The sequence below is a fragment of the Anolis sagrei genome, chromosome 2, assembly GCF_037176765.1.
Source record: "Anolis sagrei isolate rAnoSag1 chromosome 2, rAnoSag1.mat, whole genome shotgun sequence".
Classification (NCBI taxonomy): domain Eukaryota; kingdom Metazoa; phylum Chordata; class Lepidosauria; order Squamata; family Dactyloidae; genus Anolis; species Anolis sagrei.
This window is the reverse complement of record NC_090022.1, coordinates 169541291-169564002: the sequence shown is the minus strand read 5'-3', so window position 1 is coordinate 169564002 and position 22712 is coordinate 169541291. Positions and strand designations below refer to the sequence as shown.

General features: G+C 46.7%; 2 protein-coding genes and 1 long non-coding RNA gene across 3 annotated transcripts in view; all 3 read right to left on the bottom strand.

Annotated features, from left to right (window-relative positions):
- Nucleotides 1–4751, bottom strand: part of KRI1 (KRI1 homolog) — a 38626-nt gene extending 33875 nt beyond the window's left edge. Inside the window, exons 1-3 of the mRNA XM_067464087.1 lie at nucleotides 4392–4751; nucleotides 4219–4286; nucleotides 669–774 (exon numbers count right to left, since the gene is read on the bottom strand). Of these exons, the coding sequence (XP_067320188.1) occupies nucleotides 669–774; nucleotides 4219–4286; nucleotides 4392–4476 (259 nt within the window). The 5' untranslated portion in view covers nucleotides 4477–4751. The remainder of the gene's footprint in view (nucleotides 1–668; nucleotides 775–4218; nucleotides 4287–4391) is intronic.
- Nucleotides 4752–12773: 8022 nt separating this feature from the next.
- On the bottom strand, nucleotides 12774–19910 carry CDKN2D (cyclin dependent kinase inhibitor 2D). The gene is made up of 3 exons (XM_060763498.2): nucleotides 19644–19910; nucleotides 19330–19500; nucleotides 12774–15149 (listed from the first exon to the last, which is right to left on the bottom strand). The coding sequence occupies exons 2-3, from the start codon at nucleotides 19474–19476 to the stop codon at nucleotides 14790–14792; spliced, it is 507 nt and encodes a 168-aa protein (XP_060619481.2). The 5' UTR covers nucleotides 19477–19500; nucleotides 19644–19910; the 3' UTR covers nucleotides 12774–14789.
- LOC137096099 (uncharacterized) overlaps nucleotides 12774–22712 on the bottom strand; it is a 138420-nt gene continuing 128481 nt past the window's right edge. The window contains exon 2 of the long non-coding RNA XR_010909267.1: nucleotides 12774–13646. This is a non-coding gene — a long non-coding RNA (uncharacterized lncRNA). The remainder of the gene's footprint in view (nucleotides 13647–22712) is intronic.

Here is a 22712-nt window from a genome sequence, read left to right as displayed (position 1 = left end):
TTATCAGCTGTTAGGATTTCTGGGAATTGAAGGCTAAAAACATCTGGGGACCCCAGGTTGAGAACCACTGCAGTAGACGGTGGGAAGAGACAGCTGGGGAAGGAGATGGGATCCTAATAGACACTGCAACTCCACCTCCCTGCCCTAAGATCTTGCCTGCATCTGCAAATGAGAACCATGGCAGACAAAGATAATAATAATAATAATCATCATCATCATCTTTATTTATACCCTGCCACCATCTCCCCAATGGGGACTCAGAGCAGCTTACATGAGGCCAAACCCAAACACAAATTACAGCAGCATAAAACGGAAAATGCAACCCGAAAACACAGACAGTAAATAATATCATAATTACATAAAACATGTGAAAACATAACAGTATAAAATTATAATAAACACAACCACAGTGACATGTAAAATTTAAAAGAAAAGACTGATTAAAACTAATTAAAACTCGAGTGAGATAAAGAAGAAGCCAGTTATTTGCGGAGAAGGGCTCATTAGATTCAGCCTCTATCTCCCCTGACGTATTATTTTTGGGATGACTATTCCTCAAAACCCTCAAAAGTCTTTATATCAGGGATAGAAACAGTCAAAAATTGCAGAGACAAAAATTAACAGAAGATAATCCCCTCCCCCCCCCCCAAAAAAAAACCAGAGCTTACCTTCTTTGCTGTAGAATATGACATCCTTCTGATAAATCCGTGGATCCTTTGTTTTCAACAAGGCCAAGGTGCTATAAAAAGCACGATCCATTGTGGGATCAACTTCCTATCAAAAGAGAGAGAAAACACCAGGTTAGGAGGATTATAGGAGAAACTACCTCAAGTGTTTTCTTTCTTGTTCAACAAGGATAAAGCTAAACAATTATAGCCAACAAGGAAGTGAATTTGACACTTCCCATTGACAACAAGGAGAGACAAAGCAGTTCCAATAGCGCATCCATCATTCCAACCACCTCAACATCACAAGAACACAAAAATAGAAGGATGGGAGCTCTGTGTGTACGCATCTTCAAATTGCTTATCTTCTTATGAATGTCAAAAGGTTTTCTTAGGCAAGGAATATTCAGAGGTGGTTTTCCCCTGAAATATAACCTACTCCTCTTGGTATTCATTAGCATTCAAGGGTTGACTCTGTTTAGCTTCCAATATCAGATCGAAGCTGGTGCCTTTAGAGCATTTGCATTGCTCCCCTCAAACAGAATTATCTTTCAGTAACACAATTTGTAGCATTTTAAAGGAACCACTGAACAGTTCACACTTGGAACTCATATTTGCTGTGTTCATATTCCCCTTGTCATGGATATCCACACAGTTTTTCTTAATTATAAACTTGAACATGAGCCAACAGTGTGAAGCAGCAACTTAAAAAGTCAATGGGATGTTGGGCAGCATCAGAAGAAGTATGGTGTCTAGATTGAGGGAAGTCATGGTGCTTCTCTATTCTGCTTTGGTTGGACCTCACCTGGAATATTGTGTCCAATTGTGGCTACTACAATTTAAAAGAGATATGCTGGAAGGCGTCCAGAGGAGGGTGACTGAAATGAGCAAAGGTCTGGAGACCATGAATCCCTATGAGCAGCGTTTTAAAGAACTGGGAGTGTTTAGCCTCCAGAAAAGAAAAGCACCAAGACTGTGGTGCAGCTGGCTGGGAATCAGCTGCATTAAGATCACTACTGAGTTCAAAGCCAGCCCAGGTCAGAGTGAGCTTCCGACCAATTTGTGTAGCTTGATGTCGACCTTTGCAGCCCAAACGACAGTTGCATCTGTCAAGTACGAAATTTAGGTACCACTTATGTGAGTAGATCAATAGGTACCGCTATGGCGGGAAGGTAACGGCGCTCCATGCAGTCATGCCGGAGGTGTCTATGGACAACGCCGGCTCTTCAGCTTAGAAATGGAGATGAGCACCACACCCCAGACATGACTGGACTTAATGTCAGAGGAAACCTTTACCTATGTGGAGAGGCTAATTTAACTAATTTACAAGGCCATAAAAATCTCCAGCAAGCATGCGGGGAATGAGGAAGTACTTCATTGGTGTTGTTGATGGATGGTGAAGCGACAGCTCCCCTGGTGGCCAGAAAAAGTTGGAATGTTAAATAGCCTCTGACAGTCTATATATGTTGTGTGTCTATGGCAGGGGTCCTCAAACTTTTTAAACAGAGGGCCAGGTCACAGTCCCTCAAACTGTTGGAGGGCCAGATTATAATTTGAAAAAAACATGAATGAATTCCTATGCAACTGCACATACCTTATTTGTAGTGCAAAAAAAAAATAATAAAATAAAAAAACACCTTAAAATCAATACAATAATTAAAATGAAGAACAATTTTAACAAATACAAACTTATTATTATTTAATGCTTTTTGCCTGATGAGATAGGATTGTTGCTGCTGTTGTTGTTGTTGTTTTGTGCTTTCAAGTTGTTTTAGACTTAGGTTGACCCTGAGCGAGGGTCGGGTAAATGACCTTGGAGGGCAGCATCTGGCCCTCGGGCCTTAGTTTGAGGACCCTTGGTCTATGGCATTGAATGTTTGCCATGTATATGTATATTGTAATCCGCCATGCGTCCCCTGCGGGGTGAGATGTTTTGGGGGCACTGAAAAGAACACTTCTGAAGAATTGCTATATTTTGTGCATTGGCATAATCTTTGTTCCTAAGAGATCAGAGACAACTGGGTTATCAGTCTAACAATTGAAAACCAAATTGCCTTGCATAAGCAATATAATACAAATATAACATAATATAATTTTGAAATTGTCCACATGCTTGTGGATTTCAGTGGCTTCTCTGTGTAGTCTGACATGGTGGTTGTGAGAGTGGTCCAGCATTTCTGTGTTCTCAAATAAAATGCTATGTCCAGGTTGGTTCACCAGGTGCTCTGCTATGGCTGACTTCTCTGGCTGAAGTAGTCTGCAACGTCTTTCATGTTCCTTGATTCCTTGACAGAGAAGCCATTGAAATACACAAGTATGTGGACAATTTCAACAGAAAGGAGGAAACCATGAAAATGAACAAAATCTGGCTATCTAATCATCTCTCAACAAAAGTTTGCTCCAGGCACAGTCAGGCTATTGTATGCTAATCAAGATGGTCAATTGAAACATTCACACCTAGCTCCAGCAGACAAGAGTCCTTTGTCCCACCCTGGTCATTCTACAGATATTTTATTTACTTCGCTTGTATACCGCTCTTCTCAGCCCTTAGGTGACTCAGAGCGGTTAACAACAAATTCCAATATACATAGTAGAAAATCATTGAACATTTAAAAGCAAAGTGATTAAACATCAAACATCAATACATCAATTTAATAAATCCATCACGTTTAATTAATAAAATCAGAATCCAGTCTCCATATCCATTTTCCGTGTTCCAATAATCAATTCAATTGCACTGCCTAGTTCAATGCCTGTTCGAAGAGCCAGGTCTTCACTCTCCTCCGGAATGCCAGTAGGGAGGGGGCCGATCTAATGTCCGTAGGAAGGGCGTTCCACAGCCGAGGGGCCACCACTGAGAAGGCCCTGTCTCTCGTCCCCGCCAGGCGTGCTTGTGAAGCCGGTGGGATCGAGAGCAGGACCTCCCCAGATGATCTTAATGTCCTAACTGGTTCATAGGAGGAGATGCGATTCGGACAGGTAAGTTGGGCCAGAACCGTTTAGGGCTTTAAAGGCTAAAGCCACCACTTTGAATTGTGCCTGGTAGCAAATTGGCAGCTAGTGGAGCTGGCGCAACAGTGGAGTTGTATGCTCCCTGGGTGCCGCTCAGGTATATAAACCCTTTTTCCTAGTTCCAACGGACTGCACTACCTCTGAGGATGCTTGCCATAGATGCAGGCAAAACGTCAGGAGAGAATGCCTCTAGACCATGGTCATATAGCCCGAAAAAACCTACAACAACCCAACTTCCTGACTGTGAGAGCCGTTCAGCAGTGGAACTCTCTGCCCCGGAGTGTGGTGGAGGCTCCTTCTTTTAAACAGAGGCTGGATGGCCATCTGTCAGGGGTGCTTTGAATGCAATATTCCTGCTTCTTGGCAGGGGCTTGGACTGGATGGCCCATGAGGTCTCTTCCAACTCTAGGATTCTATTATTGAACACGAGACTGACTTCTGGTGAAGGAGCGACACTCTGCGCATGCTCGGAAGCACCCTTTTCTCCACAACTTCAACTGAGAAAGGAGGAAAGGAACCCTGGTGAGTTTCGACGCCTGACCTGGTCTTCCTCGCTGGATTCCGACTCAGAGGTGGTCTCCTCGGCGTCCCCGCCATACCGGTCCTGCACTGCGGGGCAAAAGAGAAGCGCAGGTGACCCTCAGAAGCTCCCACAGCAGCCCTTCCCCCGGCCGCCCCTCCCCTCCCTTCCCTTCCCCTTCCACTTCCACTCACGGCGCTGGAGCTCCTCCCGGCGGCGGTACTTCCCGTAGCGCGCGGCAAACGCCTCGTTGACACGGAGCTGGGGCCGCGCGGGCATTGCTCCTCTTTCCCTCGTCCTTCCCGCGTGAGAGAAGAGGCCCGCTTCCGGGTCAGGCGTCACGTGGTCTGCGTCCCCTCTTCCTTTCAGCACCGAGCGTTCGGAAAGGGGAGCTGTCAATCAACGGAGGCTGCCATAGCGACGCCTTCTGCGGAGGCGGGGCTACCTGGGCAAATTCCTCTCTCCTCAAGGAGGCTTAGCTACGGTGGCCCAGTGGGAGTGCCGAGAGCGTCTGAACAACTCAATTCTGTTTCCAGAATTGGGCTCCTGTACCTTTAATTAATCTATATAAATGAAAATGTAATGTTCGTTTGTGGGATTAACAGAACTCAAAATCCACTGGATGAATTGACACCAAATTTGGACACAAGACACCTAACAACCCAATGTATGTCCTTCACTCAAAAAAAAAATGGATTTTGTCATTTGGGAGTTGTAGCTTCTGAGATTTATAGTTCACCTACAATCAAAGAGCATTCTAAGTTTTGGAGTTGTAGTTCACCTACATCTAGAGAGCACTGTGGGCTCAAACAATGATGGATCCGGACCAAACTTGGCACAAATATTCCATATGCCCAAATATGAACACAGATGGAGTTTGTCATTTGGGAGTTGTAGTTGCTGGGATTTATGGTTTACCTACAATCAAAGAGCATTCTGAACCCCACCAACTATGGAATTGAACCAAACTTGGCACACAGAACTCCCATGACCAACAGAAAATACTGGGAGGGTTTGGTGGGCATTGACTTTGTGTATGGGAGTTGTAGTTCACCTACATCCAGAGAGCACTGTGGACTCAAACAATGATGGATCTGGACCAAACTTGGCACGAATACTCAATATGCCCAAATGTCAACACTGGTGGAGTTTGGGGAAAATAGATCTTGACATTTGGGAGTTGTAGTTGCTGGGATTTATAGTTCATTACAATCAAAGAACATTCTGAACTCCACCAACGATAGAATTGGCTCAAACATCCCACATGGAATCCCCATGACCATCAGAAAATACTATGTTTTCTTATGGTCTTTGGCGATCCCTCTGACACCCCCTTGCAACCCCCTCAGGGGTCCCGACCCCCAGGTTGAGAAACACTGGTTTAGGGCTTTATAGGCTAAAGCCCGCACTTTGAATTGAGCCCGGTAGCAAACTGGCAGCTAGTGGAACTGATTCAACAGGGGAGTTTATGCTCCCTGAGCCCAGCTCCTGTTAGCAACCTGGCTGCCGCACGCGGGACCATTTGAAGCTTCTGGGCCATCTTCAAAGGCAGCCCCACGTAGAGCGCGTTGCAGTTATCTATATGGGATGTAATTATGATGTTGTTTATTGTTTGCCTTTTCGGTTATGTTTTTGGTTCTTTTTATTGTAATTTGTTGTTTGGGCCTGGCCCCATGTAAGCCGTTCTGAGTCCCCATAGGGGAGATGGTGGTGGGGTAGAAATAAATATTATTATTAATAATATTATTATATCTAAGGTTGTTAATGTTCCTTCCAGCTATTTTTACCCCAGCCTTGCATTCATCACTTTACTAGATCATAATTAAAATCGTTCTTTCCAACCCTTTTTTTCAAAGGGCCCGGTCCTGTTAAACATCCTTATTAATGACTTAGATGAAGGGCTAGAAGGCATGATCATCAAGTTTGCAGATGACACCAAATTGGGAGGGATAGCCAATAGTCCAGAGGACAGGAGCAGAATTCAAAACGATCTTGACAGATTAGAGAGATGGGCCAAAACTAACAAAATGAAGTTCAACAGTGACAAATGCAAGATACTCCACTTTGGCAGAAAAAATGAAATGCAAAGATACAGAATGGGTGACGCCTGGCTCGAGAGGCGAGCGTGTGAAAAAGATCTTGGAGTCCTTGTGGACAACAAGTTAAACATGAGCCAACAATGTGATGTGGCGGCAAAAAAAGCCAATGGGATTTTGGCCTGCATCAATAGGAGCCTAGTGTCTAGATCTAGGGAAGTAATGCTACCCCTCAGTTCCGCTTTGGTTAGACCACACCTGGAATATTGTGTCCAATTCTGGGCACCACAATTCAAGAGAGATATTGACAAGCTGGAATGTGTCCAGAGGAGGGCGACTAAAATGATCAAGGGTCTGGAGAACAAGCCCCATGAGGAGCGGCTTAGGGAACTGGGCATGTTTAGCCTGAAGAAGAGAAGGCTGAGAGGAGATATGATAGCCATGTATAAATATGTGAGAGGAAGTCACAGGGAGGAGGGAGCAAGCTTGTTTTTGGCTCCCCTGGAGACTAGCATGTGGAACAATGGCTTCAAACTACAAGAAAGGAGATTCCATCTGAACATGAGGAAGAACTTCCTGACTGTGAGAGCCGTTCAGCAGTGGAACTCCCTGCCCCAGAGTGTGGTGGAGGCTCCTTCTTTGGCAGCTTTTAAACAGAGGCTGGGTGGCCATCTGTCAGGGGTGATTTGAATGCAATATTCCTGCTTCTTGGCAGGGAGTTGGACTGGATGGCCCATGAGGTCTCTTCCAACTCTTTGATTCTATGATTCTATGAAATTAAAATTGAGCTAAATGTTAAAGGCTGTACAGCGTTTCTTAATTCTATGGGAATTATTTCCGTACAAGCGTATGTAGTTCTAATACTGGTGTAGACTGCTGCTCTTTGAACTTCTCTGATGGATTTTATATTTGATCTACTCTTTGTTTCCAAACCCATGTACCAGAGGATAAGACATCACTAGTTCCTTGGGCAAGAAACGATGACTTGCGTGCGCTTGAGGCATTGCTGGTAATCCCTGCGCTCAGCTGCTGGCGGTTTCCTGGCAGATGCTGGGCTCTTGGCACAGAGTCAAGCCCTCTGAAGTTGCAAAACAGGCTCAGCTGTTGTGTACTTTCATTTTTAAAGCTCCTGCTATCTCTTCCTTGCTTGCATCTCAGGCTGCGCCCAGTCACCCCCCCCCCCCCCCCCTTTCAGCGCTTGGCAAGAAAGCAGACAACTGGAGTTACAAAATGTTTGGCTTCCTTCCTTCCCTGCATCACTGAGGGCCCCACCCAGCAGCTGGGACGTTATTTGGGGCGATAAAACTCCACGCAACAGGTTCATTTGAGTACTGTCTGCCTCTTACAAAGCTCCCTTACTTGTGCTATTTATGAAGCCTCAGCACAACTAGAATCAAATCAGACAGGACATTTTTGCTCATCTGAAACGATGATTTCATTTCTCCATTCCACCAAACATTAGAGATAAACTGGACATTGGTCTTGTCTTCCAATATAAGAAAAGGGACAGTAAAGTTTTGCTGAATGAGGGCTGCTATCTGGGGACCCTTCCTGTTAGGAGATAATAATAATAATCCTTTATTTATACCCCGCTACCATCTCCCGGAGGACTCGGTGTGGCTTACAAGAGGCTGAGCCTGATTACATCAATAAAACAACACAGCAATACAGACAATAAAAAAACTCATAAACAAAGCAATAACACCACGATGCATTAAAAACCTATGGCAGGGCCAAATGTAATAATTAAAATTTTAAAATACTGGGCATGACAAGGTGACATATGACTAGGATGGGTATTTGGAGAGAAATGGGGCGAGCAGACAATCCTAGATCATTAGTAAAGTGCGATCAGGGACATGTTGCTTATGGTTCCTTATTCTGGGAAGGCACACTGGAACAACCACATTTTCAGGCTCCTCTTAAAGACTGCCGGAGTTGGGGCATGTCTAATATCCTTGGGGAGTGAGTTCCGGAGTCGAGGGGCCACCACTGAGAAGGCCCTGTCCCTCGTCCCCAACCAATCTCGCTTGCGATGCAGGTGGGATCGTGAGCAGGGCCTCTCCAGATGAACGAAGAGATCATGTGGGTTCGTACACAGAGATGCTGTCACACAGGTAGGCGGGTCCAGAACCGTTTAGGGCTTTGTAGGTACGTACCTGCACCTTGAATAGGGACCGGTAAATGAACGGCAGCCAATGGAGCTCCTTGAACAGGACGGTTGACCTATTCCTGTAAGGGACACCAGTTAACAACCTGGCCGCCGCCCATTGGACTAGTTGAAATTTCCGGGCCGTTTTCAAGGGTAGCCCCATGTAGAGTGCATTACAGTAATCCAATCTGGAGTATGGAGTATCCATTGGCCTATAAAGCCCAGTTTAGGTGGTTCAGTTCATCTTGGAGGAGGTGGGGCTCGCAGATTCTTTTTGCACGGTCTGCCAAGGCTTTAATTGTGCTTCTTTTTTTGACTTGGGTGATGGTTGGAGTTTTTGTGTAGATATCTATCTGTGTGCATGGATTTTCTGTAGACAGTGTGACCCAATTGTTGATCTGGTTTACGGATGACTAGGACATCTAGAAAAGGCAGTCTTCCTTCATTTTCTTCTTCCATGGTGAACTGGGTGTTTGGGTGGATGCTGTTGAGATGGTCCAGGAACCAGTTGAGTTCTTCTTCTCCATGGCTCAAAATGGTGAAAGAGTCATCCACATATCTGAACCATATAGTGGGCTTTTTTGTTGCTGTTTCCAGGGCTTATATTGTCGACAATACTCTGCCTAACTTCCGCAGAGGGAAAAAAAAAAAAAAAGGGAAAATCCACCAATGCTGTCCTTTAATCTTTGGAAAATGCAGAAGAGGTCAATGTAAGCAGAAAGCACCTAAGAGACTGCAAACGCCTCCTGCCAGAATCCATGGCTACAAAGTACTGAACAGGGGCAAAGTACTTCCTTATTATCACTGGGATGTACTTTAACCCTGGCAGCAGCTGGGGAGTCTATCATTTTAAAATGTTTCCATGAATCCTATAAAGTGGGGAATTATTAAGTCCTCGGATACTTTTCCCTCCCAAAAGACAGAAAGGCTAATGGTGAGGAGATGGGGGGAGTTGAAATCCATACGATTTAGAGGGACAAGGATTACTCACCCTGTTATACAGAATAGGTGAATAAGGTTATACAGAATCTTACAAAGTTGCAGACTTTTTTTTCGAGGCAAGAAGCAGCATGCAAACCAGACTTGCAGCGGAGAAAGGCCCTTTATTAAGTGCAAGGTTGATGTGAGGGTCGGTCTCTAAGAGGACCCCTCTTAAATGAGGGGTCCCACAGGGGGCTACTTGCCCAGCTGGTGAGAGGCTTTGGGCTTAAATGCTATCAGTATGCTGATGACACTCAACTCATTCTGAGGATGTAAGGCCGACCAGACTCCATACCCGATAATTTCCATCCATGCCTTGAGGCCGTTACTGGATGGTTGCGTGCCAGCAGGCTGAGGGTGAACCCAGCGAAGACAGAGATCCTTTGGTTGGGTTGCCCGGACGGAGGGGTGATCCAGTTGTCTACCCTGGATGGCGTGACATTATGCCCGTCATCTTTGGTAAAGAGTCTGGGAATCCTTTTAGACCCTCTGGTGACGATGGAGGCCCAGGCCTCCGCCTTGAGCAGAGTCGCATTTTTCCATCTGCGTCAGGCTAGGCGTCTGGCTCCCTATCTGTCCAGGGACAACCTGGCCACGGTGATCCACGCTACGGTCATCTCAAGGCTGGACTACTGTAACACCCTCTACATAGGCCTGCCTTTATTGTTGATCCGGAAACTTAAACTAGTGCAAAATGCTGCTGTCCGGCTTCTCACAGGGGTCCCAGTGAGGTGTCATATCACTCCAATCTTGCAGCAAGATTACCTTCAAAGTTCTGATTCTTACCTTTAAGGCCTTATATGGCCTGGGGCCGGAGTACCCGAGGGACCGCCTCACCCCCTACCAACCCCCAAGATCACTCCGTTCAGACAATCAGAATCCCCTTGAAGTTCCCAATTTTAGGACCTTTCACCTGATGTCTACTAGGCGTAGAGCAGGGGTCCTCCACTCAGGGTCAAACTAAGCCTGAAACGACTTGAAAGCACACAACAACTACAATTCTATCTCATCAGCCAAAAGCAGGTCCATACTTCCAATTGAAATTATAATCCGGCCCTCCAACAGTTTGAGGGATGGTGACCTGGCCCTCTGCTTAAAAAGTTTGAGGACCCCTGGCATAGAGCATTCACGGTGGTGGCTCCTTACCTGTAGAATGCCTTGCCAGCGGAAACACGAGCACTCCAAAACTTACTATCTTTTTGTAAAAAAGGTAAAGGTTGTCCCCTGACATTAAGTCCAGTCATGTCTGACTCTGGGGTGTGGTGCTCATCTCAATTTCTAAACCGAAGAGCCAGCGTTGTCCATAGACACCTCCAAGGTCATGTGGCCGGCATGACTGCTTGGAGCGCCATTACCTTCCCGCCATTTGCATGTTTTCGAACTGCTAGGTTGGCAGAAGCTAGGGCTGACAGCAGAAGCTCACGCCGCTCCCCGGAATCGAACCTGTGACCTTTTGATCAACAAGCTCAGCAGCTCAGTGCTTTAACCCACTGTGCCACTAGAGCTTGTAAAACTTATTTATTTAGGCTGGCATTTGAATCTTGCTGATTGAAATTTTTCTTTGATTTTTGTATCACATATGTATATTGTAAACCGCTCCAAGCCTTCGGGGAGTGGCAGTATATAAAATTGATTAATAAATAAAAATAAATAAATTATTAAGTCCTTGGATACTTTTACCTCCCAAAAATCAGAAAGGCTAATGGTGAGGTGGGGGAGTTGAAATCCACACAATTTAGAGGGACAAGGATTACTCACCCTGTTATACAGAATGGGTGTTAATCTTATAAAGTTGTAGACTTATTTTTTCGAGGCAAGAAGCAGCATGCAAACCAGACTTGCAGCGGAGAAAGGCCCTTTATTAAGTGCAAGGTTGTGGTGTGATGCAAATCCCTCCCACTAACAGGTGATGTAAGAGCAGTGATTCAGTTCCCTGCATGTCCTTGCTAACTTTTCCTTATGGGTTCTCAGTTATACAAACTGGTGCTCAGCAAAGCTTCGCAAAGACCCACATAATTTTCCTCAGGGACTGTAATAAATAATAATAATAATAATAACACTTTATTTGTACCCCGCTACCATCTCCCCAAGGGACTTGGTGCGGCTTACATGAGGCCGAGCCCGAATACAACAATACAAGCAAAACAACAACAGTACAAGCAATTAAAATAAAACATAGACAATAAAATATACAACATTATCAATAAGACAAAAACAGTGGGGAGGCCAAATGTAAAGTTAAAATGGAAATAATGCTGGGACATGGACGAAAGGTGATAGTGACGTTTGTGGAAGGGCATACGAGCAGATCTAATAAGTGTAAAGTGCTTTGGAGGACAAAATGCTATGGGATCATTATTCCGGGAAGGCACACTGGAACAACCACGTCTTCAAGCTCCTCCTAAAGACTGCCAAGGTTGGGGCCTGTCTGATGTCTTTAGGGAGTGAGTTCCAGAGTCGAGGGGCCACCACTGAAATGGCCCTCTCTCGTCCCCACCAACCGCGCCTGAGATGCTGGTGGGATCGAGAGCAGGGCCTCTCCAGATGATCGAAGGGATCGTGTGGGTTCGTATACAGAGATGCGGTCACGCAGGTAGGCGGGTCCCAAACCGTTCAGGGCTTTGTAGGTAAGAACCTGCACCTTGAATTGGGTCCGGAAAATGAATGGCAGCCAGTGGAGCTCCTTGAACAGGAAGATTGACCGCTCCCTGTAAGGCGCCCCAGTTAGCAACCTGGCCGCCGCCCGTTGGATCATCTGAAATTTCCGGGCTGTTTTCAAGGGCAGCCCCACATAGAGTGCATTGCAGTAAGCCAGTCTAGAGGTGACTAAGGCGTGGACCACCTTGGCCAGATCCGCCTTCCCGAGGTATGGTCGCAGTTGGCGCACGAGTCTTAATTGTGCAAAGGCCACCACCGACGCCTGAGCCTCAAACGTAAGTGAAGAATCCAGGAGGACCCCCAAACTGCGGACCTGCAACTTCAGGGGGAGTGCAACCCCGTCCAGCACAGGTTGCCACCCTATATCCCAGTCAGGAGGACCTCTGTCTTGTCGGGATTAATCTTCAGCTTGTTCGTCCTCATCCAGACAGCCACAGCGGTCAGGCACTCGTCTAGCACTCGAGGGGCTTCCTTGGAGTTAGGTGGAAAAGAGTAATAGAGTTGTGTGTCATCTGCATAGAGATGGCACCCAACTCCAAATCTCCGGATGACCTCTCCCAGCGCTTTCATGTAGATGTTGAAAAGCATGGGAGACAGAATGGAGCCTTGTGGAACCCCACCGGTCAAAGGCCAGGGGTCCGAGCAGGAGTCTCCCAGCTTCACCAACTGGGACTGTGTCCTCTAAAAGCAAAGGGGAGGTGTGTGTTGATACTCGTTTCTCTGAAAAATTCTCCAGGACACCATGCCAGTCAATTACAAATAGATTTAATGCTTTTTTTAATAATTAAATTAATCATTCCATAACACAAACCCTTGCAAATCACAATAAATAGAATAAAAATTTCCCTCCTTTAAAATCTACTATATACACAGCTCAGATCCACAAATTCATTACGGGGAACAAGCTGCCACAACAAGCCTTAAACATTTTAGTCAAAGATAACAGATTCGGCACACTTTTCGATACATGTGTGAGGAGCAGGGATAACTGCCAAAGACCAAGGTGAAAACTAGAAATGGCTGAAAGACTGCAAGATGCCCCTGGGTTCACAGGTGGGGGTCTCAATGGGAAGAGAATCCAGTATAGGTAAGATGCTACATAGAGATGAAAGTAATGCCAAGCAAAAGGTCTTATCTACATGCAGGAATATATCATGGAATTGTCTTCTAGTCAGTAATAATGAACACATACACCTTACCACCCCATCCTGGCCCCTTCTGCACGGTTAGATAATCCAGATTATCTGCTTTGAACTGGATCATATGAGTCTACACTGCCATATAATCCAGTTCAAATCAGATAATCTGATTTGTATATGGCAGTGTAGATGGGGCCTAAGTACAGGGTGAGGCAGCATAACTTCCTTTTTGAAAACATGCGCCATTCAGTCGGTTGAAGACGTAGTGGAGCGCTAGTGGTCTCTTTCGAGAGGCAGGAGTATCAAGTTTTGTGTTGACACAGTTCAGTCGCCATCATGTGTTGGAACAGTGAGGAGCGTGCTTTGGCCGTTGAGGCCTACTTTTTGAGTGGATTTGGAGTGACCGGCCCACTCTCCAGATTTGGCCCCTTGTGATTTTTTTCTATGGAGTTTTTTGAAATCCCGTGTTTATGTGAACCGTCCCTACAAGATTTGAAAACCAACATCCAGGAAGAAATTGCCAACGTAACGCCTGCGATGCTGGCAAGAGTCATGACAAACGCCAGAAATCGGTTTACTCAGTGTATGGAGAATGGGAGACGTCACCTACCTAATTTGATATTCAAAACTACGTAAAACAAAACTTTAGATATGCACCTACATTATATAATTTTTTTTCTGATTCATACAATGGGTTTTATGAAATTTTGAAAAAAGGAAGTTATGCTGCCTCACCCTGTAAAACACATCAGAGGATTTGTGATATAATAATAACACATTTATTATATTACAAATTGGAGATAAACAATATCTTTCTCCAAAAGGAAAAATGAAATGGAACAAGGATGTGGAGACAAACTATCTAAACACTGGGATTTCTTGTGCAAGTGGCGAAGAAGACAAGGCCTTTGCTTGGCAATGGACACACTCTTTGCATCCATTCTGAATTTAGGGGATCTTCCCAAGGCAAGGAGTGGGAAACAATGCTAAGAGAGGGCTAAAGCACTCTCCACTGAACATGGGAATAGTTTTACATTTGTGATCTGCAGCTCGCAGGACCTTCTACCCAGAATGACTGGAGGATGCTGGAAATTGGAGTCCAGAAATGTAACTTTCCCAAGATCTCTGGTGCACCTTTTCCTCTTCAGACCCAAAGCAAAGGACGGAAGCCCCTTCTACACTGCCATATAATCCAGATTATCAGACAATCCACATTAACTGCTTTGAACTGGATTATATGAGTCTCCACTGCCATATAATCCAGTTCAAAGCAGATAATCTTTATATGGTAGTGTAGAAGGGGGCTGAATGGAGCATTCCACACCTGGATCCCAGAGAAATGGCTTGAGTTTGGAAGAAATAATCAAAAGAGAAGAGGAAAAAACTCATGAACAGGCCCATAAATAGAAACAACAGCAAAGGTTATTGAACACACACTCTGAGGTAGGGCAAGAGGAGCTGCCTTTGTTCCATGGCCCATTGGAGGGAGGGGAAGGAAGGGAGAGTCCTTTTGGGGGGGAGAGGGGAGAAAATGGGACTAAACACGAGAGCGTGAAGCATGTTCCGTGTTGATCGCTTCCCCCTTTTGCCCAGGCACAGAGGCTGCCCCCTCCTCACGCCTTTGCCCTAAGCTGGGGCAGAGAGGTGCTGCTCCAGGATGCCCTGGATGGGCGAGAGGCCCAGCTGCCGTGCCAGCTCCAGCGGTGTGCGCCCCTCCGAGTCCTGGTGCCGCAGCCGGGACAAGGGTGCCAGGAAGCGCACCACCTCGGCGTGGCCTTCCCGTGTGGCAACGTGGATGGGGAGCGAGCCGGAGGCATCTGGGAGGTTGACGTCGGCCCCGTGCTCCACCAGGACCTTCAGGGTGTCGAGGAAGCCAGTGCGGGCGGCGTCGTGTGCAGGGGCCGTGCCTGATGTGTCCTGAAGGTTGGGGTTGGCGCCTTGCTTCAGCAGCTCCTGTGCCACGAAGACGTTGCCAAACATCATAACCTGGAAGGGAAGAGAGAGAGAGTCAAAGACATATTCATAGTGACCCTTGCTTTGGCAATGTATGAAGATGTTACCATTCTCTCATTCAATGAAAGTGATAGAAATGCGGCCCAATTAGGAAGAACTTCCTGACTGTGAGAGCCGTTCAGCAGTGGAACTCTCTGCCCTGGAGTGTGGTGGAGGCTCCTTCTTTGGAAGCTTTTAAGCAGAGGCTGGATGGCCATCTGTCAGGGGTGATTTGAATGAAATATTCCTGCTTCTTGGCAGGGGGTTGGACTGGATGGCCCATGAGGTCTCTTCCAACTCTTTGATTCTATGATTCTATGATCCAATGAAAATAATAATAATAATAATAATAATAATAATAATAATAATATACCGTATATACTCGAGTATAAGCCGACCCGAATATAAGCCGAGGCACCTAATTTTACCACAAAAAACTGGGAAAATGTATTGACTCGAGTATAAGCCAAGGGTGGGAAATGCAGCAGCTACTGGTCAATTTCAAAATAAAAATAGATACCAATAACATTATATTAATTTAGGCATCGTTAGGTTAAATGTTTTTGAATATTTACATAAAACTGTAATTCAAGATAAGACTGTCCAACTCTAATTAAACCATTATTCTAACCTTTTTCAAAGTGAATATGCTTACAGGTCCTCCAATAATAAAAAATAGAGTAAAATAATAATAATAATAATAGAGTAAAATAATGGAATGTAATAATAACAGTAATAATAGAGCAAAATAATAAATATAATAATAACAATACAGTAAAATAATAAATGTAACATTAACAATAATAAATAGAGTAAAATAAATGTAATAATGACAACAATAATAAAATAATAAATGTAATAATAATAATAACAACAACAACAACAAAATAAAATATTTGTGTATATGTGTATATATGTGGTTTTGTGCATGCGTTGTAATGTAATTTCTGGTTTTTGTCTTTCTAAGTCTTTTCTGCTAGCCATCCCCTGCCACGTGTTGCTGTGGTCATCTGTGTATATGTGTTTTGTGTGTGTATATGTGTGTGTATATATTTGTGTATATATGTGTATTTATATGTTTACATGCATATGGTGTATATGTGTGTACTTGTCTATATGAATATTTGTGTGTATATATGTGTATGTGTATATGTATATATGTATGTGTTCATGTGTATATATGTATATTTGTGTGTGCATGTGTATCTGTATATATGTATGTGTGCATGTGTATATATGTATATTTGTGTGTGCATGTGTATTATATATGTGTGTATGTATATGTATGTGTGTATATTTGTGTGTGTTTGTGCATATATATACGTGTGTGTATGAATGTTTACATGCATATTGTGTATATGCGTGTATTTGTCTATATGAATATTTGTGTGTATATATGTGTATGTACATGTATATGAATATATGTAAGTGTGCATGTATGTGTGCATGTGTATATATGTATATTTGTGTGTGTTTGTGCATATATATGTGTGTGTGTATGAATGTGTGCATGTGTACATGAGTGTATTTGTATATGTATATATGATATATTTTGCGGGTTTTTAAGTCTGTTCTGCTGGGGTTTTATGTGTGTGTGTGTGTTTTGGGTTGATGGACACTTGTTGGACTGTTAGGTGTATTGCGTCCAAATTTTGTGTCTATTTGTCCAGTGGTTTTTGAGTTATGTTAATCCCACAAACTAACATTACATTTTTATTTATATAGATGGCTTTGGCCCCTTCCACATGGTTTTATAAAATCCACATTGAACTGGGTTATATGGCAGTGTGGACTCAGGGCCCTTTCACACAGAGATATAACCTAGAATAACAAGGCAGAAAAATCCCACAATCTCTGCTCTGAACTGGGTTATCTGAGTCCACACTGCCCTATATTCCAGTTCAAAGCACAAAATGTGTGATTTTATTTGAACCTCTGACCTGTTGGTCAGCAGTTCTGCCGGCACAAGGCGTTAACCCATTGCACCATCGGGAGCTCTTTTTGGTTAATGAGAGAGTCAAATTAATTAGGATTGTTGTTGTGTGTCTTCAAGTCGCTTTGGGTGACCCTAGGTAAAGGATCTTGAAGAGCCACATCTGGCCCACAAGTCAGTTTGCGGACCCCTAGTCTAGAGTGTGAAATGAATACAGTTTGACACCACTTTGAACTGCCAGGGCTCAATACTGTTGAATTCTGTGATTTGTAGTTTGGTGAGGAAGCAGTCCAAGTCTAAACTCCTTGTAAAACTGCATATTTAATTCTTCCATTGCATTGAGCCATGGCAGCTGAACTGATGTCCAACATGATTTCTTGGATAGGGTGGTTACATACACAGGCGGTACAGCTGGAGCTGACAGAGGGAGCTCATCCGCGTTCTCCCTGGAATCAAACCTCTGACCTGTGCATCTTCAGTCTTGCTGGCACAAGGCTTTAACCCACTGCGCCACCGGGGGCTCCTTGGAATGTGTCCAGAGGAGGGCGACTAAAATGATCAAGAGTCTGGAGAACAAGCCCTATGAGGAGTGGCTTAAAGAGCTGGGCATGTTTAGCCTGAAGAAGAGAAGGCTGAGAGGAGACTAGGATGAAGAACAATGGCTTCAAACTATAAGAAAGGAAAAACTTTCTGACTGTGGGAGCTGTTCAGCAGTGGAACTCTCTGCCCTGGAGTGTGGCGGAGGCTCCTTCTTTGGAAGCTTTCAAACAGAGGCTGGATGGGCATCTGCCGGGGGTGCTTTGAATACAAATTTCCTGCTTCTTGGCAGAATGGGGTTGGACTGGATGGCCCAGGAGGCCTCTTCCAACTCTAGGATTCTCTGATTATTTAGACAAGCTGAAAGAACTGGGTGGATACATTCGATTCTATGTCCCCATATGATTCTATGTCTCCGCATGGGAAGCTAGAGCTGACAGAGGGAGCTCGCCCGCGCTCTCCCCTGATTCCAACCTGTGGGTCTTCAATCCTGCCGGCACAAGGCTTCAACCCACAAGAACTGGGTGGATACATTAGATTCTATGTCCCCGCAATGGAGAGCTGGAGCTGACAGAGGGAGCTCACTTTGTGCTCTCCCCGGATTCAAACCTGTGACCTGTGGGGACTTTGGTCCTGCCGGCACAAGGCTTTAACCCACAAGAAGTGGGTGGATACATTCGATTCTATGTCCCCGCCATGGGGAGCTGGAGCTGACAGAGGGAGCTCGCCCGCGCTCTCCCAGGATTTGAACCTGCGACCTGTCGGTCTTCAGTCCTGCCGGCACAGGGGTTTAACCCATTGCGCCACCGGGGGCTCTCTGAGGCTGAGTGTGTGACTCAGTCAAGACAACCATTTATTAGTAACTAGCTTGTTTTTTATCGTCCTTGTGGGAGGCATCTCTCATGTCCCCGCATGAGGAGCTGGAGCTGATAGAGGGAGCTCACCTGCGCTCTCCCCAGATTCGAACCTGTGACTTGTGGGTCTTCAGCCCTGCCGGCACAAGGCTTTAACCCACAAGAACTGGGTGGATGCATTAGATTCAATGTCCCCACAATGGGGAGCTGGAGCTGACAGAGGGAACTCACCCGCCCTCTCCCCGGATTCGAACCTGTGACCTGTGGGGTCTTCAGTCCTGCCGGCACAAAGCTTTAACTCACAAGAACTGGGTGGATACATTAGATTCCACGTCCCTGCAATGGGGAGCTGGAGCTGACAGAGGGAGCTCACCTGCGCTCTCCCCGGATTTTTTATCATCCTTGTAGGAGGCTTCTCTCATGTCCCCGCATGAGGAGCTGGAGCTGATAGAGGGAGCTCACCCGCGCTCTCCCCGGATTCGAACCTGTGACCTGTGGGTCTTCAGTCCTGCCGGCTGAAGGCTTTAACCCACAAGAACTGGGTGGGTACATTAGATTCTATGTCCCTGCAATGGGGAGCTGGACCTGACATAGGGAGCTCACCCGCGCTCTCCCTGGATTCAAACCTGTGACCTGTGGGTCTTCAGTCCTGCCGGCTGAAGGCTTTAACCCACAAGAACTGGGTGGGTACATTAGATTCTATGTCCCCGCAATGGGGAGCTGGAGCTGACAGAGGGAGCTCACCCGCGCTCTCCCCGGATTCGAACCTGTGAGGCTTTAACCCTTTAATAATAAGAATAAGAATAAGAATACTAAATCCTGACAGGTGTGGGAAGGCTGGAGTGCGTACCTGCAGCGCGGTCTTTCCGAAGCGGTTTCGGGCGTCCGGCCGGAGGAGCTCCTCCCGGAGAAGGCGGCGCACTTCCTGGGGGTCTCCTCGGGCGGCAGCGCTGGTGAGGCGGTCCCCGGCGCGGACCTCGGCGCCGCCCGGCTGCATCCCCCACGGGAGAGGCCGAGGCGCCTGGAGGCAGAGAAAGGAGGGATGAGACCCGGCTGGGCACGCAGCATCCCCAAGCACTGCGGGAGGGAGGGAGAGGAGGAGGGGGGAGGCGGCCCTCTGCAGATCCCCTGCCCTGCCCTGCCCTCCCCTTCCTGGGCGCCTACCTCCGAGCTCCCTCCTTGGCAGCGCTGTCAAACGGAGACGAGGCAGGAATCGCGCTGGCTGGCAGGCGGCGGACGGGAATGCCGGGCAGGCAGGGCAGGGCAGGGCGGCGCAAAGAAGGGGCTCGCCCGGCTCAGGGCGGGGCTTCTCCGAGGCGAGGCGTTAGGAGGGCAAGCGGCCGGCAGGGCTGCCTCTCCTTCCCTTCTGCCTTCCCTCTCTCTCTCTGTCCCCTCTCCTTCCTCATGGCCCCGCCCACACGTGCCCAAGCGCTGTTTGTTGTTTTGCCCCCTCCCGTCTCGCTCCTCCCCTCGACGTGGGAGACATTGTAACTTGCCCCCTGGACACGCCCCTTTCCCCCGCGCGCCGCCAATGAGGGAGCGGCTCCGGGCAGAAGCCGGCGCTTCCCGCTTCCTGATTGGCTCTCCCCAGGCGGACGGCTGGGCGGGCCTCCGCGATTCAAACGCAGGTTCGGGCGGGAAGAGGCGCGCTCCTGGCTTTCCCCCCTCTCCCTCCCTCGCTCCACTCCGCCGAGGGGTCACGACCTGAGGAGAAAAAGGGAGGGGGCGGGAGTGACTTTCTTAAAATAGCTCGCCCTGGATGTGAAGGAGCAAAGGACTGAAGCCAGCTCCCAGGTCGGATCTATCCCTACAATCCCAAATAATCTGGCATTGAAGACTCAGGGCCCTTCCACACAGACATATAACCCGGGATATCAAGGCAGACAATCAGATAATTATAGAATCATAGAGTTGGAAGAGACCTCATGAGCCATCCAGTCCAACCCCCTGCCAAGAAGCAGGAATGTTGCACTCAAATCACCCCTGACAGATGGCCATCCCGCCTCTATTTAAAAGCTTCCAAAGAAGGAGCCTCCACCACACTCCGGAGCAGAGAGTTCCACTGCTGAACGGCTCTCACAGTCAGGAAGTTTTTCCTTTCTTGTAGTTTGAAGCCATTGTTTTGCGTCCTAGTCTCCTCTCGGCCTTCTCTTCTTCAGGGTAAACATGCCCAGCTCTTTAAGCCACTCCTCATAGGGCTTGTTCTCCAGACTCTTGATCATTTTAGTCGCCCTCCTCTGGACACATTCCAAGGAGCCCCCCGTGGTGCAGTGGGTTAAAGCCTTGTGCCGGCAGGACTAAAGACCACACAGGTTCAAATCCGGGGAGAGCGCGGGTGAGCTCGCTCTGTCAGCTCCAGCTCCACGTGCAGGGACATAGAATCATATGGGGACATAGAATTTAACGTATCCACCCAGTTCTTTCAGAGCAAAGCTTGTCTAAATAATCAGTTGGAAGAGACCTCATGGGCCATCCAGTCCAATTCCCTGCCAAGAAGCAGGAATATTGCATTCAAAGCACCCCTGACAGATGGCCATCCAGCCTCTGTTAAAAGCTTTCAAAGAAGGAGCCTCCACCAACCTGGAATGTGTCCAGAGGAGGGTGACTAAAATGATCAAGGGTCTGGAGAACAAGCCCTATGAGGAGCGGCTTAAGGAGCTGGGCATGATTAGCCTGAAGAAGAGAAGGCTGAGAGGAGATAAGATAGCCAAGTATAAATATGTGAGGGGAAGCCACAGGGAGGAGGGAGCAAGCTTGTTTTCTGCTTCCTTGGAGACTAGGACGCAGAACAATGGCTTCAAACTACAAGAGAGGAGATTCCATCTGAACATGAGGAAGAACTTCCTGACTGTGAGAGCCGTTCAGCAGTGGAACTCTCTGCCCCGGAGTGTGGTGAAGGCTCATTCTTTGGAAGCTTTTAAACAGAGGCTGGATGGCCATCTGTCAGGGGTGATTTGAATGCAATATTCCTGCTTCTTGGCAGGGGGTTGGACTGGATGGCCCAGGAGGTCTCTTCCAACTCTTTGATTCTATGATTCTATAATACTCAAATTTGCATGTTTTCGAACTGCTAGGTTGGCAAAAGCTAGGGCTGACAGTGGAAGCTCACACCGCTCCCCGGATTCGAACCTGCAAGCTTTCAGTCAACAAGCTTAGCAGCTCAGTGGTTTAACCCACTGCAACAGCAGGCTACCGGCTTTGAAGTCTCCACTGCCATATTGAGATAAGAAGATAATCTGGGATCAGATCCTGGGATAGAAGGGCTGTGTAAAAAGGGCCTAATATTCAAAGCAGATAATATGGATTTTGTGTGGCAGTGTAGAGGGGGCCAGGGATAGGCGACTTGGATTAATTAAATCTGTATTGTTTTTTGGACTTCTGGTTAGCTTCCCCGCTCCAGATCTTTCCAGTTACCATAATTGACCACACTGCGATTCAGAAACTCCTGTCCCCAAAGAATGGTACCACTACAAGGATCTGGCCCATTGGATGTGTGTGTACAGCAGCGCCCATCCCTCAAGGCCTGACTTTTGCCTCCCTTTGGAAGCCTTGCAGATGGCACTTCCACTTCTGCATTCAGAGGTCGCTGTCCTGCTGGGTTCCTATGCAGCTGAACACATCACTTAGGATGATATGTGTCACGGGAATCCCATAACATGTGGGACATCTGGCGAGCAATAATGCTTAGCAAAACAAGAGGAGGAGGAGGAGGAGACCGCATTCCAGATGGAGAAACTCAACCAAGGAACACTATAACTACAAAATCTCAGCAGGGCTGTTTTTTTTTCCATGTCAGGAGTGACTTGAGAAATCGCAAGTCATTTCTGGTGTAAGAGAATTAGCCATCTGCAAGGGACGCCTGGATGTTTTACCATCCTGTGGGAGACGTCTCTCATGTCCCTGCATGGGAAGCTAGAGCTGAATACAGGAGCTCACCCTGCTCCCCAGATTCAAACCACCAACCTTTCGGTCAGCAGTCCTGCCAGAACAAGGGTTTAACCTACTGCGCCACTGGGGGCTCCTAGCAGGGCTGTTGAGGATGGGGTGACTTAAGGGTCACTCATGGGGTCACCAGAAGTTGAAGTCGACTTTAAGGCAGTTACCAACTTAGATCTCTTGAGAATACAGTGACCTCTCCTCTCACCTTGTTACTGCAGTTTACTTTGGCATCATATTGGTGTTTGGTGGTGTGTGTATGTGTGTTATTAATGACCTTGTTGTTGTTGTTGTTCT